General features: G+C 45.7%; 1 protein-coding gene across 1 annotated transcript in view; it reads left to right on the top strand.

Moving 5' to 3' along the window:
* Positions 1-4,781: 4,781 nt before the first annotated feature.
* LOC134349347 (EH domain-containing protein 4-like) overlaps positions 4,782-14,861 on the top strand; it is an 80,752-nt gene continuing 70,672 nt past the window's right edge. The window contains exon 1 of the mRNA XM_063053516.1: positions 4,782-5,579. Within this exon, the coding sequence (XP_062909586.1) occupies positions 5,353-5,579 (227 nt within the window). The 5' untranslated portion in view covers positions 4,782-5,352. The remainder of the gene's footprint in view (positions 5,580-14,861) is intronic.

Raw genomic sequence — 14,861 nt, 5'->3', positions numbered from 1 at the left:
CATCAGCTGAATTGCTGAAACACTCTTACCTTGGAGAGCTGTCAACATGCCTCCATTGTTTATCAAACTCAGTACCATCATCAAGCTGATCAGAATCAGGTATACATTATGAAAGAGACCAAATAAACTACCCATCTGATTATGACCTATACTTCGACTTGTATCCATAGCAACTTCCACTCCAAAACCACAACAATTCTTCTTCCTCTCCATAACATCACTCTGAATAACAGCATGACTTTGCAGGTGCTTAACTTCCAAACGTCCAAACAAAATCCAACAAACTAGCGCATCCTGTCTCAGCAGGCCTTTGTCCTGCAAGCAGGGTCAAAGGTTGCGCAATCAATCCAACCTTTTCCATCACTTTATCCAAAAGTCCAGGAACAGCACTTTTGCCATTACTTCCAGCAACATTGACCTCACCAGCTTTTAAAACACGGTCTACTACAAATGACTGAGAATCCTCACGTTCCACTGGTACCAAGGTTAACCCCTTACTCACTGAACCAAGCCCATCTGACACACAAAAACTGTATTCCTCTCCAACCAAGTCAGGCACCTCAGACTTCAACTGAGTCTCAACATAAGGTTCAGAATCCTGTGAACCCACAGGTAATTCAACAACCTGAACACATTCAATCAGGACAACTGCCTTTTCTGGGCTGTCATCACTTGTCCCAGTTTGAAATTCAAGGTCATCTCGAACCTCCCAGCTACCCTCTGGCAAACTCTTTTCTGGAGTAAACTCAACCTCGTGGTTTAAAACTTCTTTGTCTGCTTTCTCAACAGACCCCTGCAGGGTAGGGGCATCCTCTGCCACTGGGTATGCCCCGACCTCATCAGGAACACAACTTTTCAATTCATCACACAAAACTAGCTCCTCCAAGCTGTAAAAATGATCAGGGTCTGACACTAAACCTCTTTGCTGCAACCTCTCCCTTTTAAACTGTCTCTGCCTTTCTGCCACGTGATCTTTACGTTGCCATTTCTCCCTCTCGAGCTGTCTCTTTCTTTCTGCCTCCTCTCTCTGTTTCTCTGCCTCTCTAGCCTCACAGACCCTCCTCCTTTCTGCTCCTTCAGCCTCTCTCTCCAGCTGTTTTAATTTCAATTCATGCTCCCTCTTTAATACTTCCAACAGAAGCTGAAGCTCATCCTCAGTAGGTTCACCTTCCACGAACAACTCTAACACCTCCTCATCAAATGTTCCCTTATCTATATAACATTCAGCTATTTTTCTTTGAATTTCTACCTTAGTCATACCCTTCTTTACCTCAATTTTCAATTTCTTAGCAATGTCCCGCAACTCATACTTTTTAGTTAACTTCAAAGTCATCAGGTCTGGTGATTTCAGAAAGTCCCTAACATCCATTTTTGCTGTTTTTCCACACAACCAATTCAAAGTCCAAATCAAAAGGGATTTTCCCCCAATCAATTCAAACCAGCCTCCCGACCAATTTGTTCATATCGCGGACGCAGGCCCCAATTAATGTCACGTACCCCGTGACGGGGATAAAGAAACCAGCAGAAATAGAAACCACTTTGGAGTCTCGTATTGCTATAAACTACTAATAATATTTATTAGTAACTACGCAATACAGTAATATCAATGTAAATAAATCACACAGGTTAACAATGAATATATATAAAAGTACGTAAATCAGTAAGTGTGGAAATGTATGTATGATAACCAAGCTTGTTTAAGTCTAGGGGTAAAAAGATACAGTCTTACGATGTTGAGTAAAGTTCAGTTCGTGGTATTGAGTTAAATAGTGATGGGGAGAGAGAGAGAGAGAGAGAGTTGAGTCTTCAGGTGAGCTGTTGCCGTCGATCTTCTCGTCGTCCTCTGAAATCCTTTACAAGTCACTGACTGTGACTTTAACCAGGGGGACCGGTTTTCCTGTGGTGGAGCTATCACCCCGGCAAGGGTGGACACATAGACAACTCCCCACCAGTCAACCCCTTCATCACCGCTGGAATAGCAATTTGGATTGATCCGCCTAATCGATCCTCCAAAACCCACTTTCTCTGCGGGCACAACACTGCTCATTCAGTGTCCAGATCATGTGTCTGAGGTCTGTATCATCTGACCTCCCATTTATTTCACCAGGCTGAGCATCACCTGTCATTCAAAGAGTCCCTCCTTCCTTTGTCTGTGAAGAAATGCACAAGCAGGCAACCAGTCCTTGGAAGTAACATCAACAACCTGCTGTCGGTCACCATAGCAACTTACGAGCTGCTCGGTGCTGTCTCCAACTCCAAACTCAGTAAAAATCCAAAGTTACTTCCAATGCCTTAAAGTGACAGTCCAACCGTTAATCTTCGTCTCTCTCTCTTTTCAAAAGCAACATATCGGTGGTAAATAACCCTCTCTCTGTCTCTCTTCAAACAGTTAATAGGGACATTCCTGGATCCCCTCACAGTGGTATTGACAGTCAGCCCCAGCCTGCTGTGCGCTCTCACCGTCACAGCAAGGCCAAACTGAAGATCCTCCGGAGTATGGGTCACAAGAGCACAGTCGTCTGCATACTGCAGCTCCAGAACCCGCTCCCTATGAAGTTTGGTGGTTGCGTGGAGCCTCCTGATTCAGAGGTGGAGACCTGCACAAGAAAGATTTTAAAGTGCGCCATCCCCAGTAGCACTATCTTCACCATGATGAGGTAAATCCCGGTGGAAAGGGTGATCCCAGGACAACCGGTCCCACATCTTGGCTGCAGGAGGCTGCCAGGTCCTTGGTCTGTTGAGGTCCGCCTACTACACGCCGCCAGCGCATTGCTTTTCTGTCAGGGTGTGCTCGCTTAGCCTTGTCTCAACAGACATACCACAATGCAGGGGGGCTATTTGCCCATAGCTTGGACAGCGGTTGACGGGCACCAGGCACTGCTCCTCCGAGATCCCCTGTAGTTTAGCCTGGGACCATAAGATACCCAGTTTCCATGTGTGGCCCCGAGGAGGCACTGCAGGAGTCTTGGTGGTGGAGAGGCTCTGTACTGGCAGGAGGAGGCTTACACACTAGGCCCCTCTTTTCACCCTCTATTAAGCAGGTTAGCCAGCGGCAATAGCTGCAAGCAGAGAGCATTATGTGGCATACAGCATGCACTAACTACAAGCACTACTGCACTAGACGCTTCACCCTAACCCTGTGAGCAAGTACTCCCACCCACACACAGGAGGTACAGAAACCTGAAGGCACACACTCAGCAATTCAGGAACAGCTTCTTCCCTTCTGCCATCTGATTCCTAAATGGACATTGAAGCTTTGGACACTACCTCACTTTTAAAAAAAATACAGTATTTCTGTTTTAGCACGTTTTAAAAAAATCTATTCAATATATGTAATTGATTTACTTGTTTATTTATTGTTACATTTTTTCTCTCTGCTATATTATGTATTGCATTGAACTGCTGCTGCTAAGTTAACAAATTTCACGTCACATGCCAGTGATAATAAACCCGATTCTGATTCTGAGATGGTGATGAGGAGGCATATGGGGTCAGATAGACTGGTAGGTTGAGTGGTGTTGCAACAATAACTCAACGTCAGCAAAACCAAGAAACTTAATTGTGGATTTCAGAAAGGGGAAGTTGTGAAAACACGTCCTCCTCACTGAGCGGTGAGTAGCGGAAAGGGTTAGCAGCTGTAAGTTCCTGGGCAACAACATCTCAGAGGATCAATCCTGGGCACAACATATTGAGGCAATCACAAAGAAGGCATGCCAGCAGCTGTATTTCATTGGGAGTTTGAAGAGAATTGGCATGCCACCAAAGATACTACCTAGTTTCTACAGATGTAGCATGGAGAGCATTTTGACTGGTCGCATCTCTGTCTGGGCTGGAGGCTCCAATGCAGAGGATTGAAAGAGGCTGCAGAGGCTTGTAGACTCAGCCAGATCCATCTCAGGCACAAACCTCCGCACCATCAAGGACATCTTCAAACGGTGATGCTTCAGAAAGGTGGCATCCAACATTGAGGACTTACACCATCTTAGACAGGCCCTCTTCTCATTACCACCATAAGGCAGGAGGTACAGGAGCCTGAAGATGCAGAGTCAACATTTAGTAGCAGCCTCTTCTCTTCCGCCATCAGACTTCTGAACAGTCCCTGAACTCATGAACTCTATTCCACTTTTGCACTATTTATTTTTTATTGTAACATATAGCATTCCCCCTTTTGCACTTTACTGCTGTTACAAAACAACAAATTCCATGACATAGGTCAGTGCTTATAAATCTTATTCCAATTCTGAAATTATGAACATATTTTTAATTCATGTCACAGGGTGACAACATCCCTCAATAATAAAGTAACAAATTATTTGGCTTTAGTGCATGTCACAAGCTGCTGGAGAAACTCTGTGGGTCATACATCATCAAAAGCAGAGACTGAACATCTTCCGCCTTCGCAATTTTGGGATCACTTTTACAATTTAGGATCAATGCATCAGCAAGACAAGCAATTAACCAGAAAGACTGGACCAGTTGGAGATCGCCTGCCAGAGGCTTTGCTCTGGCTAAGTATAAGAAAGCCATCAGTAGCAGAGAAAGTAAGTTCTCAAGAAAATCCATATTCCCTAGCGCGGAAAAAGTAGCCCACACAACTGCTGAGGCTTGAGACACCGTGTTAAGGCTAATGTGTGAGAAGCAACAGCCTCCGCCGGAGGGGCTGTCTCCTCTGCATAGGCTTCTCAACCCCTCACTCACTCCTCCTGCCCCATGGCATTTCATCTAAAGCAAGACTTGGAACTGAAGCCACAATCATTACGCCCAGCCCTTCTTTCGCCGTAACCTTTACCAGCAGCCGGAGTCGGCGAAGCGCCCGCGCTCGGAAGGGCGGGAAGTGGCGGCGCAGGCGGTCGCTTCCGGCGGACGGGAAGGCGGAAGCTCGCGCGGAACGTTTGGTCTCAGAGCGCGAGCGAGCAATTGCCGGTCCTCAGTGCCGAGGCTGAGGGGAGCCGGAGAGAGAGAGAGTGAGTGAGTGTGAAGGGAACCCGGGGTGAGAGAGAGAGAGTGAGGGGGATCCCGAGTGTGTAAAAGAGGGGCATTCAAAGTGTGAGAGGGGGAGTGAGGGGGTCCCGGAGGTTGAGAGAGATAGTGTGAGGGAGTGAGGGAGGGAGTGCGATAAGGAGGAAGAGAGGGTAGCCAAAGTGAGAGAGAGAGAGAGAGAGAGAGAGAGAGAAAGAAAGGAGGCAGTGAGTGACCCGGAGTCCCGAGGGGAGGGAGTGGACAGGTATCCAGAGTGTGTCGGCGTTTGAAGCTCGGACTGGGTCCGGGAGCTGGAGTCTGAGGGACCAAGAGCAGAGTCACAGAGGGTGAGGGCTTGCCAGTGACGGTGATCCGGAGTCCCGACAGGGTACCATGTTCAGCTGGCTGTCTGGTTCTGAGGCCTCTGGGAAGGACTCGATGGTGTTTGAGACGGTGTCCGATGGACTGCGGTCCCTGTACCACAAGAGGCTGCAGCCCCTGGAGGATTACTACCAGTTCCATCAGTTCCACTCGCCCGCTCTGGAGCAGGCTGACTTCGAGAATAAGCCCATGGTATTGCTTATTGGGCAATACTCAACCGGCAAGACCACCTTCATCAGGTAATCACCAGGGCTATGAGCAAAAGGAATGAGCGAAACTCTGGTTTCTGACAGATAACCCAGGAATTCTTGAAATAGCAAGGCAGCTATGCCAAATATTTTCAACTATGATGATGTTTCAAAAATACTTGTTTCGGGGCCCAGGAGTGTCTGAAAAACAAGTTTTTAACCTTGTTCACAGAGAGTATTTGCCCCGTGGTTAAAAATGCACTTCGTGAAACCTATTGGCTTATTATGATTTAAAAAAAAGAATTGTTCTTCAGAAAAAGATACCTGTCATTTCTTTAGCAGTTTTTGCAGTGGAGCATAGATGCCACTCCACTGGCAGTCATTCAAAAAGATATTCGGTTTCATTAGAAGGGATTAGCAGATGCGTAGAGGAAAAGCTTCAAAGATTTGCTTAAGGCCTTTGAAGAAATATAGCATCTTCATTAACTCCTGTGACACATAACTATTCAAAGTTGAGAAGGAACTTTTGAGGGAATGCTGAAAAACTCAAAGTTACACATTAGGAGCAAGAAGAGTTCCAGAGTAAGTAGTAGAGGGAGCAGGCAGCTCACAAACTATCCTATTGGCACTAACTGCGTTTCAGAACAGTGTGCGGTTGCCACATTGGCAACATCAACCATCTCATATTCCACAAAACTAGGGTGGAAGTAAGTCATCCTGGATCTTGCAGATAAATAAGGTAATTCATTATAGTAGGTGGCATTATCACCTGGAGACATTGAATGCCTTGGCAGGTCTATCATGCTGGATAGTTGGGGGAAGCCTTACAGAATTTATTTAGCTTAATTTTATCTGCTTTTGGTGTTGATCTTGACTCTTAATATTTTGACTCTTTGGCATCAGTTTTAAGTAGGGCATCATGTGTACATAGAATGATGTGGATTGAAATCTCACATGGTCTAGGTAGGCATTTCAGTGCAATATTAAAGCCATACAGGACTGGCAGGAGTGCTGTTTTTCTGACAGCTGCCTTAGAGGCCATGCAGGGCTTCACTTGTATGGCTGCCATTATTTATGTACATCTGGATATAGTTTGATTTAAATGTTGTGAAATAAGCTAGGTCTGATAAATCTCAAGGGTCTGATGATCTTCATTTCAATGTTTACAAAGAGGTGACTATAAAGATGTATTTGACTAACCTTTTGAAGTTCTTTGAGGATATACTGTATTGAATACAGTAGATTAGAAGAAATTAGTAGGTGCAGTTATTTGAATTGCCAGATGGCTTTTGATACTGTTCCACAGGTTAGCACATGGAATATGTAGTGTCCTGACAAAGGGTCTTGGCCTGAAAGGTCGACTGTACCTCTTCCTGGAGATGCTGCCTGGCCTGCTGCGTTCACCAGCAACTTTGATCTGTGTTGCTTGAATTTCCAGCATCTGCAGAATTCTTGTTGTTTGAATACATAGTGTGTTTTGAGAGTTGTGTAATAAAATGGGAGGAGAAAAAGAATAGAAATAATCAATCTTCTTAGATTGGCAGGTAGCGATTCATGGTTTATTGCAAAAATGCTTGAGTCACAAATACTTGTATCAGTGATTTGAGTGAGCGGATTAAATGTAGCATTTTCAGGCTTCCTGAAGTCATGAACTTAAGGGGATGTGAGTAATGATGACACAAGGGGCTTCAGGAGGACAGAAACAAGTTAAATGGAAATAATATGACAAGTATGCAATATGGACAATGTGAAGTACAAATGGCAGAAATCTTGTGTATTTTAAATGGTGAAAGACTAGTTGATGTTTTAAAAGGACTTGTACACAAGGCATTGAAAACTAGCAAACAGGTTCTGCATGTAGTTGTGTAGGGAAGCAGTATGTTGGTCTTCATTGTCAGAGGATTTGAATACAAGGGTAGCAGTGCAATTCTGTTATCATTTGAAGATAGAGGGAGGAGAAAGTGGCGGCACGACGCAGCTTGCAGCAGCCACTCCGGTGAATGATATCTGTTATCATATCTGTCAAGTAGGGTGCGGTGCACAATCCTGATTTGATGGAGACAGACGTGAGAGCACGGAGAAACATCTGTGAAACTTCTGAAATGCCTGCTTCGCTGCCTCTGCTACTGTGTGATCTAGAATCTCTGGAGGGGAAGGTCCCGAGTCCTCGGCGTTGCGTTATGCGCGGTGGCCAGGGCGGTGTCGAAGCGCTTGGAAGAGATGGTGCTCGGTGCTCAGTGTCGGAGGGCTGGTCAGAGGCTTGAAGTTTTCGGACAGACTCAGAGTCGGCTGCGGTCGGGTGCTTCTGATGCATCAGCAAGTTTGTGGCGCTAGGAATTCATGGCAGGGAGAGTTTCTCCTTTCTACCGTCTGCGTGAGATGATGGGGCTATTGGGACCTGAGACTCCTTTTACCATGCCCATGGTCTGCTCTTTATGAAATTACGATATTGCTTTGCACTGTTGTAACTATATGTTATAATTATGTGGTTTTGTCAGTTTTAGTCTTGGTTTGTCTTGTGTTTCTGTGATATCTTTCTAGAGGAACATTGTATCATTTTTTAATACATGCATTTCTAAATGACAATAAACGAGGACTGAGTGTCCTCATAATCTAATCTAATCTAATCTAATCATGAGTCCTGATGAGACTACATCTAGAGCATTGTGTACAATATTAGTCTCCAAACCTAAAGAGGGACATACTTAGTATAAAAAGAAAGCAGTATACTTCACCAGACTGGTCCTTGGGATGGTAGATCTGTCATTTGAGGTTGGCCACTATTCTCTGTTGACACATTCAAAATATTTAGAGGCTTTGACAGGACAGTGAGAAGATGTTGTCACTTTCTCAAGCTAAAGGATAGTCTGTTTAGACCTACATACTTAAATGTGTAAGTAGATAATGGAAAGTATACATGTTATTGAGTGTGACGGCAAACCAAGTTATCAGAAGATTGATGCTAATGAGAGAGAGATAAGGGAGACAATGGAGAAACATTCAAAATGCTAATAAGAGAGAAGAGAGAGATTAACGAGGAAGAAACACAATTCAGATATAGACAGACTGGTTGCTTTGAACCTGAACTGTTTGAAGTCTGATGGACAGGCAATGCCCCAGCAGGGGGATAAAAAGAACAGGTTCACTAAGGCACCACACACACCACGACACCACGAGATAACGAGACCCTGGAAGAGCGGTGTGCTCCCACAAATTGGTGGGAGTTTGGAGGTCTGGTTCGAGGGAACCGACCATAGACTCACAGGGTGAAAAGGTACGATCGGCGGGAACCTGGTGTGTGTGTCCGCCCTTGCCTGGGTGCCGGGTTCACCACAGAAGAACAGTCGTATCCGGAACAGAGGGGGCACAGTCGGTGACCACAGTGGGATAGAAGACATAAAGGGGTCCGCCCGAAAGCCAACTGCGAAGAACATCAAAGGTCTGCTTGAATCAAAATTTGTCTGTCTGTCTCTCTGTCTCTCTGTCTCTCTCTCTCTCTCTTCCCCCCCCCCAACGATTACTGCGAACTGCACTAAGCTGAACTGAACTCTGTGTCACTTAAGACTGATCATTTTACCCCTAGATTGCGATAGAGCTTGGTTGATTCCTATTACTCTAGTTCTGAGTACATGTGTGTTTTATCATTGCTAACCTGTTGCATTTATATCCTTACGATTAGAGTACTGTGTTACTTATTTCTTTAATAAAACTTTATTAGTTTCCAGTAATCCAGACTCCAACTAGTGGTCCATTTCTGCTGGTTTGGCAACCCAATTATGGGGTACATAACATAAGTGGGGGCTCGTCCAGGACTTTGAACGCCAAATTTGGGACTGGGTAAATTGATTGGGTTAAAATTCCTGAAAGAAAGAAAGGGAAAACAGCAGAAATGAAGATTGAGGAATTTCTAAAGCCGCCAACCTTGGAGGTATTAGAGGATGCCAGGAAATCTGAATTGGCAACTGTTGCCAAACGGTTGAATCTTTTTAAGGGGAAGCCGACAATGAGGAGAGCGGAGATGCACAGAGCTATCATTGAGCATTATGTATCTGAAGGTGTGTTTCCCCAAGGGGAGCTGGAGGTGGTATCTATGAGCAAACCTGGTGGAGAGGTGGTGCAGCTGCAGATAGAAAAATTGAGACTCGAGCACGAGTTCCGGGTAAGGCAGTTAGAACGAGAAGAGAGAATAAAGCAGCTGGAACAAGAAGAGAGGGACAGGCAGTTAGAACGAGAAGAGGGAGAGAAACAGAGGGAAAGGGAATTTAAGCTGGAGAAGTTAAGGATGACGCTAGCGCAGGGCCCCATGCCGAACCAAGGTGGAGGGTTCAGGGTGACCCAGGAGGTTAGGCTGGTTCCCCCATTTGAGGAGGCCGATGTTGATCAGTACTTTCTACATTTTGAAAAAGTCACTGCAAGTCAGGACTGGCCGAGGGATAAGTGGGCTGTTTTGCTTCAGAGCGTACTTAAAGAAAAAGCTCAGCAAGCTTACTCGGCATTGTCCGCAGAAGATGCCCAGAGGTATGATGTGGTGAAAGAGGCGATACTCAGGATTTATGAGTTGGTCCCGGAGGCATACCGGCAGAGGTTCCGGAATGTGAGGAAGCAGTGGGGCCGCACGTATTTAGAGTTTGCCCGTGAAATGCAGATGTATTGTGAGCGTTGGTGCGCCTTGAAAGGGGTCAGTGGAGATTATGACAGACTGCTACAGCTAATACTGATTGAGCAGTTTAAAGGTTGTGTCCCTGAAGGTATGAGGCCCTACCTAGATGAGAAAGAGGCAGAAACCTTAGCCGCAACTGCTAAGTTAGCAGATGAGTACGCGTTGACACACAAAGCAAAGTTTACCCCGAGTAAAAGCTATCAGAAGAGTAGTCAAGAGGGCGGAGAGAGTCCACCAGAAAAGCCAGAAAGTAAGCCGGAGACTAGTGAGAAGGATAAGGATGACCGGGAGCAGTTTGGTAGGAAGTCTCCTGGGGTCGTATGCTATAATTGTGGGAAAGCCGGTCACTTTGCGTCCAGGTGCTTTGCCCCAAAGAAGGAGACAGGAAAAGGAAAAACAACGATTCCGACTGGTTGTATTGAGCTGGCAAACAAACCACTAGGGGAGGAGAGGTCTGATAAAGTTCAGGAAGGGCGTGAGAAGTTTATTTCGGCCAGATTGGTGTCGATGAAGGAGGGGTTAAGCCCGGTTCCCGTACAGATCTGGAGAGACACTGAGGCTTGTTAGTCACTGATCTTAAGGAGTGTTTTAGACTTTAGTTCAGAGACCGAGACTGGGGAGGTCAGTGTGATAAAGGGCATTGGGAAAGGGACTGAAGCAGTACCTTTGCACCAGATACACTTAAAAACTGACTTGGTCTCCGGACCGGTCACGATAGGGGTGAGGCCCGAATTACCGATGGATCGTGGTGGTCTTACTCGGTAATGACTTCACCGGCGGAAATGTGTTCTCAGCAGTAAAACTGACAAACCAGCCTACCGGATTGAGGCCCCGCCCATAGACTCACAGGTTTATCCTGTCTGCGCAGTGACTCGGCGCATGTCCAGAAAGGCTGCCGAAGCGAATGTAGATTTAGCTGAGATGTTTTTACCAGCCTTGTACCAGGAGGGGTTAGAAAGTGAGAAGAAGGAGCATAGTAGAGCGGAAGGAAGTGAGGGAGTTGAGGTAGATTTATCATTAGCGAGGAAAGAATTTACAGGAACAGGAACGAGATGAGGAGCTGATGGTTTTGACGGAGACAGCTCTCTCTGAAGCAGAATTAAAAAGTGAGCCAGTGGGCTATTATGTGAAGGAGGGAGTACTCAGGAGGAAATGGAGACCAAGTACCGTGCCCGCAGATGAGGAATGGGGGGTGGTGCACCAGGTGGTAGTGCTGAAAATTTATGGGGATGAGATTTTTAACCTGGCCCACAAGATACCCCTCGGTGGACATTTTGGGGTAAGGAAGACAGTCAATAGAATTATGAAAGAGTTTTACTGGCCGAGCATGAGGGAGGATATTATTGAGTATTGTAGACGTGAGCCAACACAGCCTATTGATATGTTAACAACTTGGCACGATAAGCGAGCAGACCTAGTCGGTGTTATCACAAAAATTAATGAGGCTAGGGTGCCACCTGATAGGGGGAAAACCCATTTTGAAAAGATAAGTATGGTGCCGACCCAATGGGAGAACTCTATTGTTTTGGCCAACTTTGCTGATGAGTTCTCTCACTTAACCCCTGAACAGAGCGAGCCGCTGATAAAGCTAACTAACCGGCACGCAGGCATATGTTCGGATGTCCTGGGGCAATGCAAAGAGACGGTACATGGTGTTGTCACATCAGGTCAGCCTAGTAAGCAACACTCCTACAGGATGATTAATTCAGTGACAAAAGGGCTAAAGAACGCAGAAGCGTATATTGACAATTTAGTGGTCTGGAGTGACACGTGGGAGGAGCACATTGTGGAAATGTTTAAACAGCTGTTTGAAGCCAGCCTGACAGTGAACCTCGCAAAAAGTGAATTCGGCCACACGAAGGTCACTTATATGGGATTTGTGGTTGGACAGGGGCAGCTGGCTCCGATGCAGGCTAAGGTGTGGGCTATCTCTGAAGTCCCCACCCCGACAGACAAGAGAGCCCTGAGAAGGTTCTTGGGGATGGTGGGGTACTATCAGAAGTTTTGCAAAAACTTTGCGGATATTACCCTCCCGCTTACTAAGCTCTTGCCAAAGAATGTGAAGTTTGTGAGGGACGACCTTTGTTATATTTGTCTGGCACGGAAACCACTGATAATTTACACTGATCACAACCCATTAGTGTTTTTGGCCACTATGAAGGATAAAAACAAAAGGTTGCTAAGTTGGAGCCTGGTCTTACAGGAATTTGGTATTAAAATAATACATATAAAAGGAACAGACGATGTGATTGCTGACTGTCTGTCAAGGTGTTGAAAAGTTAAAGTTCTCTGTATTCGCCGAATAGCTGATAACCCTGTATATTAGTGTGGATCTAATAATGTATTTATAATTTTTACCCCAGTAAAAATCCTTTGAAGGATAGGGGTGTGATGACAAACCAAGTTATCAGAAGATTGATGCTAATGAGAGAGAGATAAAGGAGACAATGCTAATAAGAGAGATTAACGAGGAAGAAACACAATTCAGATATTGACAGACCGGTTGCTTTGAACCTGAACTGTTTGAAGTCTGATGGACAGGCGATACCCCAGCAGGGGGATAAAAAGAACAGATTCGCTAAGGCACCACACACACCACGACACCATGAGATAACGAGACCCTGGAAGAGCGGTGTGCCCCCACAAATTGGTGGGAGTTTGGAGGTCTGGTTCGAGGGAACCGACCATAGACTCACAGGGTGAAAAGGTACGATCGGCGGGAACCTGGTGTGTGTGTCCGCCCTTGCCTGGGTGCCGGGTTCACCGCGGAAGAACGGTCACAATCCAGAACGGAGGGGTCACAGTCGGTGACCACAGCGGGATAGAAGACATAAAAGGGTCCGCCCGAAAGCCAACTGCGAAGAACATCAAAGATCTGCTTGAATCAAAATTTGCATCTCTCTCTCTCTCTCTCTCTCTCCAACGGCACAACAGCGATCACTGCGAACTGTACTAAGCTGAACTGAACTCTGCGTCACTTAGGACTGATCATTTTACCCCTAGACTGCGATAGAGCTTGGTTGATTCCTATTACCCTAGTTCTGTGTACATGTGTGTTTTATCATTGCTAACCTGTTGCATTTATAACCTTATGATTAGAGTACTGTGTTACTTATTTCTTTAATAAAACTTTATTAGTTTCCAGTAATCCAGACTCCAACTAGTGGTCCATTTCTGCTGGTTTGGCAACCCAGTTATGGGGTACGTAATGTTACGTACCCCGTAACTGGGTTGCCAAACCAGCAGAAATGGATCACTCAGTTGGAGTCTGGAGTACTAGAACTAAGAAAGTTTTATTAAAGAAACAAGCAACACATTAATCGAAAGGATAATAAATGCAACAGTTCAGCGATGATAAACGCACATGTGCACAGAATTAAGATAACAGCATCAATCAAGCTCTATCGTTGTCTAGGGGTAAATGACCAATTTCAAAATGACTCAAAGTTCAGTCCAGTTTAGTAGTTCAGTTCGCAGTAATCGTTGCCATGGCGGTGGACAATGTGGGGGAAGAGAGAGATAGAATAGGAACAACTCATCATTCAGAACGGCTTCACTCACAGACCAGCAAGATGGCTCACAGACCAGCGAGATGGCTCACAAACAGCTTTTTGGGCGGGTCCTTGGTGATGTCACCTGAGGTCACCGACTGTGACCCCTCCTCCAGATGCGGTCGATCCTCTGCAGTGAACCCGGCACCCAGGCAAGGGCGGACACACACCGGGTTCCCGCTGATCGTACCTTTCCACCCTTGTCGTTGTCTGGGACTTCTCACCCACTCGTGAGAAGCGCACCGCTTCCAGGGTCTCGTTACCTCGGGTGGCGTGTGTCTGTCTTAGCGAACCTGTCCCTTTTTATCCCCCTGCTGGGGTATCGCCTGTCCATCACTTCAAACAGTTCAGGGTTCAAAGGGGGGAGCCGCTCCAGACAGCTCTTCCTCCCACATCCCTTCATTACACATCTCCAGACGCTGCTCCATTGTTCCTTATCTCTCCTTCCCCTGAGGGCAGGTGGCAGACCAACTGCTGATGCCACTGATGCTAGCCCAGGCCAGCAAACATCTTAATTTTATGTGTATTCTCGTAACAGTAACAAGAGAAGGTGCAGAAGAGGTTTATCAGGATGCTGCCTGGTTTTGAGGGCATTTGTTATCATGAAAGGTTGAAAAAATTTGAGTTGTTTTCTCTGGAGTGGTGGAGACTTGAGGAGAAATCTTATAGAAGTTTATAAGATTATGAGAGGCATAGACAGAGTAGACAGGGAGTATCTGTTTCCCAAGGTTGAAATATCTAATACCAGAGGGCATGCATTGAAGGTAAGGGGGGGCAGTTCGAAGGAGAAGTGAGGGATAAGTTTTTTTTCTCAGAGTCGTGGATGCCTGGAATGTGCTGCCTGATAGAGCAGATACAATCGAGACTTTTAAGAGACATATAGAAAGCACATAGTTGTTAGGAAAATGGAGCAATATAGACATTGTGTAGGTAGCGAAGGATTACTTTTTTTTGGTGTTTTTAATTTACCTTTTAGCTGGTTTGGCAAACATTGTGGACCGAAGGATCTGTTCCTGTGCTGTACTGTTTTATGGTCTATATTCTCTAGTGATAATACTGTTGTTATGGACTAGCAGAAGGTGCAATTACTGCATGATGTTTACTCAATTTCCATTTAAATAT

The sequence above is a fragment of the Mobula hypostoma genome, chromosome 1 (genome assembly GCF_963921235.1).
Source record: "Mobula hypostoma chromosome 1, sMobHyp1.1, whole genome shotgun sequence".
NCBI lineage: Eukaryota > Metazoa > Chordata > Chondrichthyes > Myliobatiformes > Myliobatidae > Mobula > Mobula hypostoma.
Note: the sequence above shows the minus strand (reverse complement) of the source record. Positions and strands in the feature narration are given on the sequence as shown.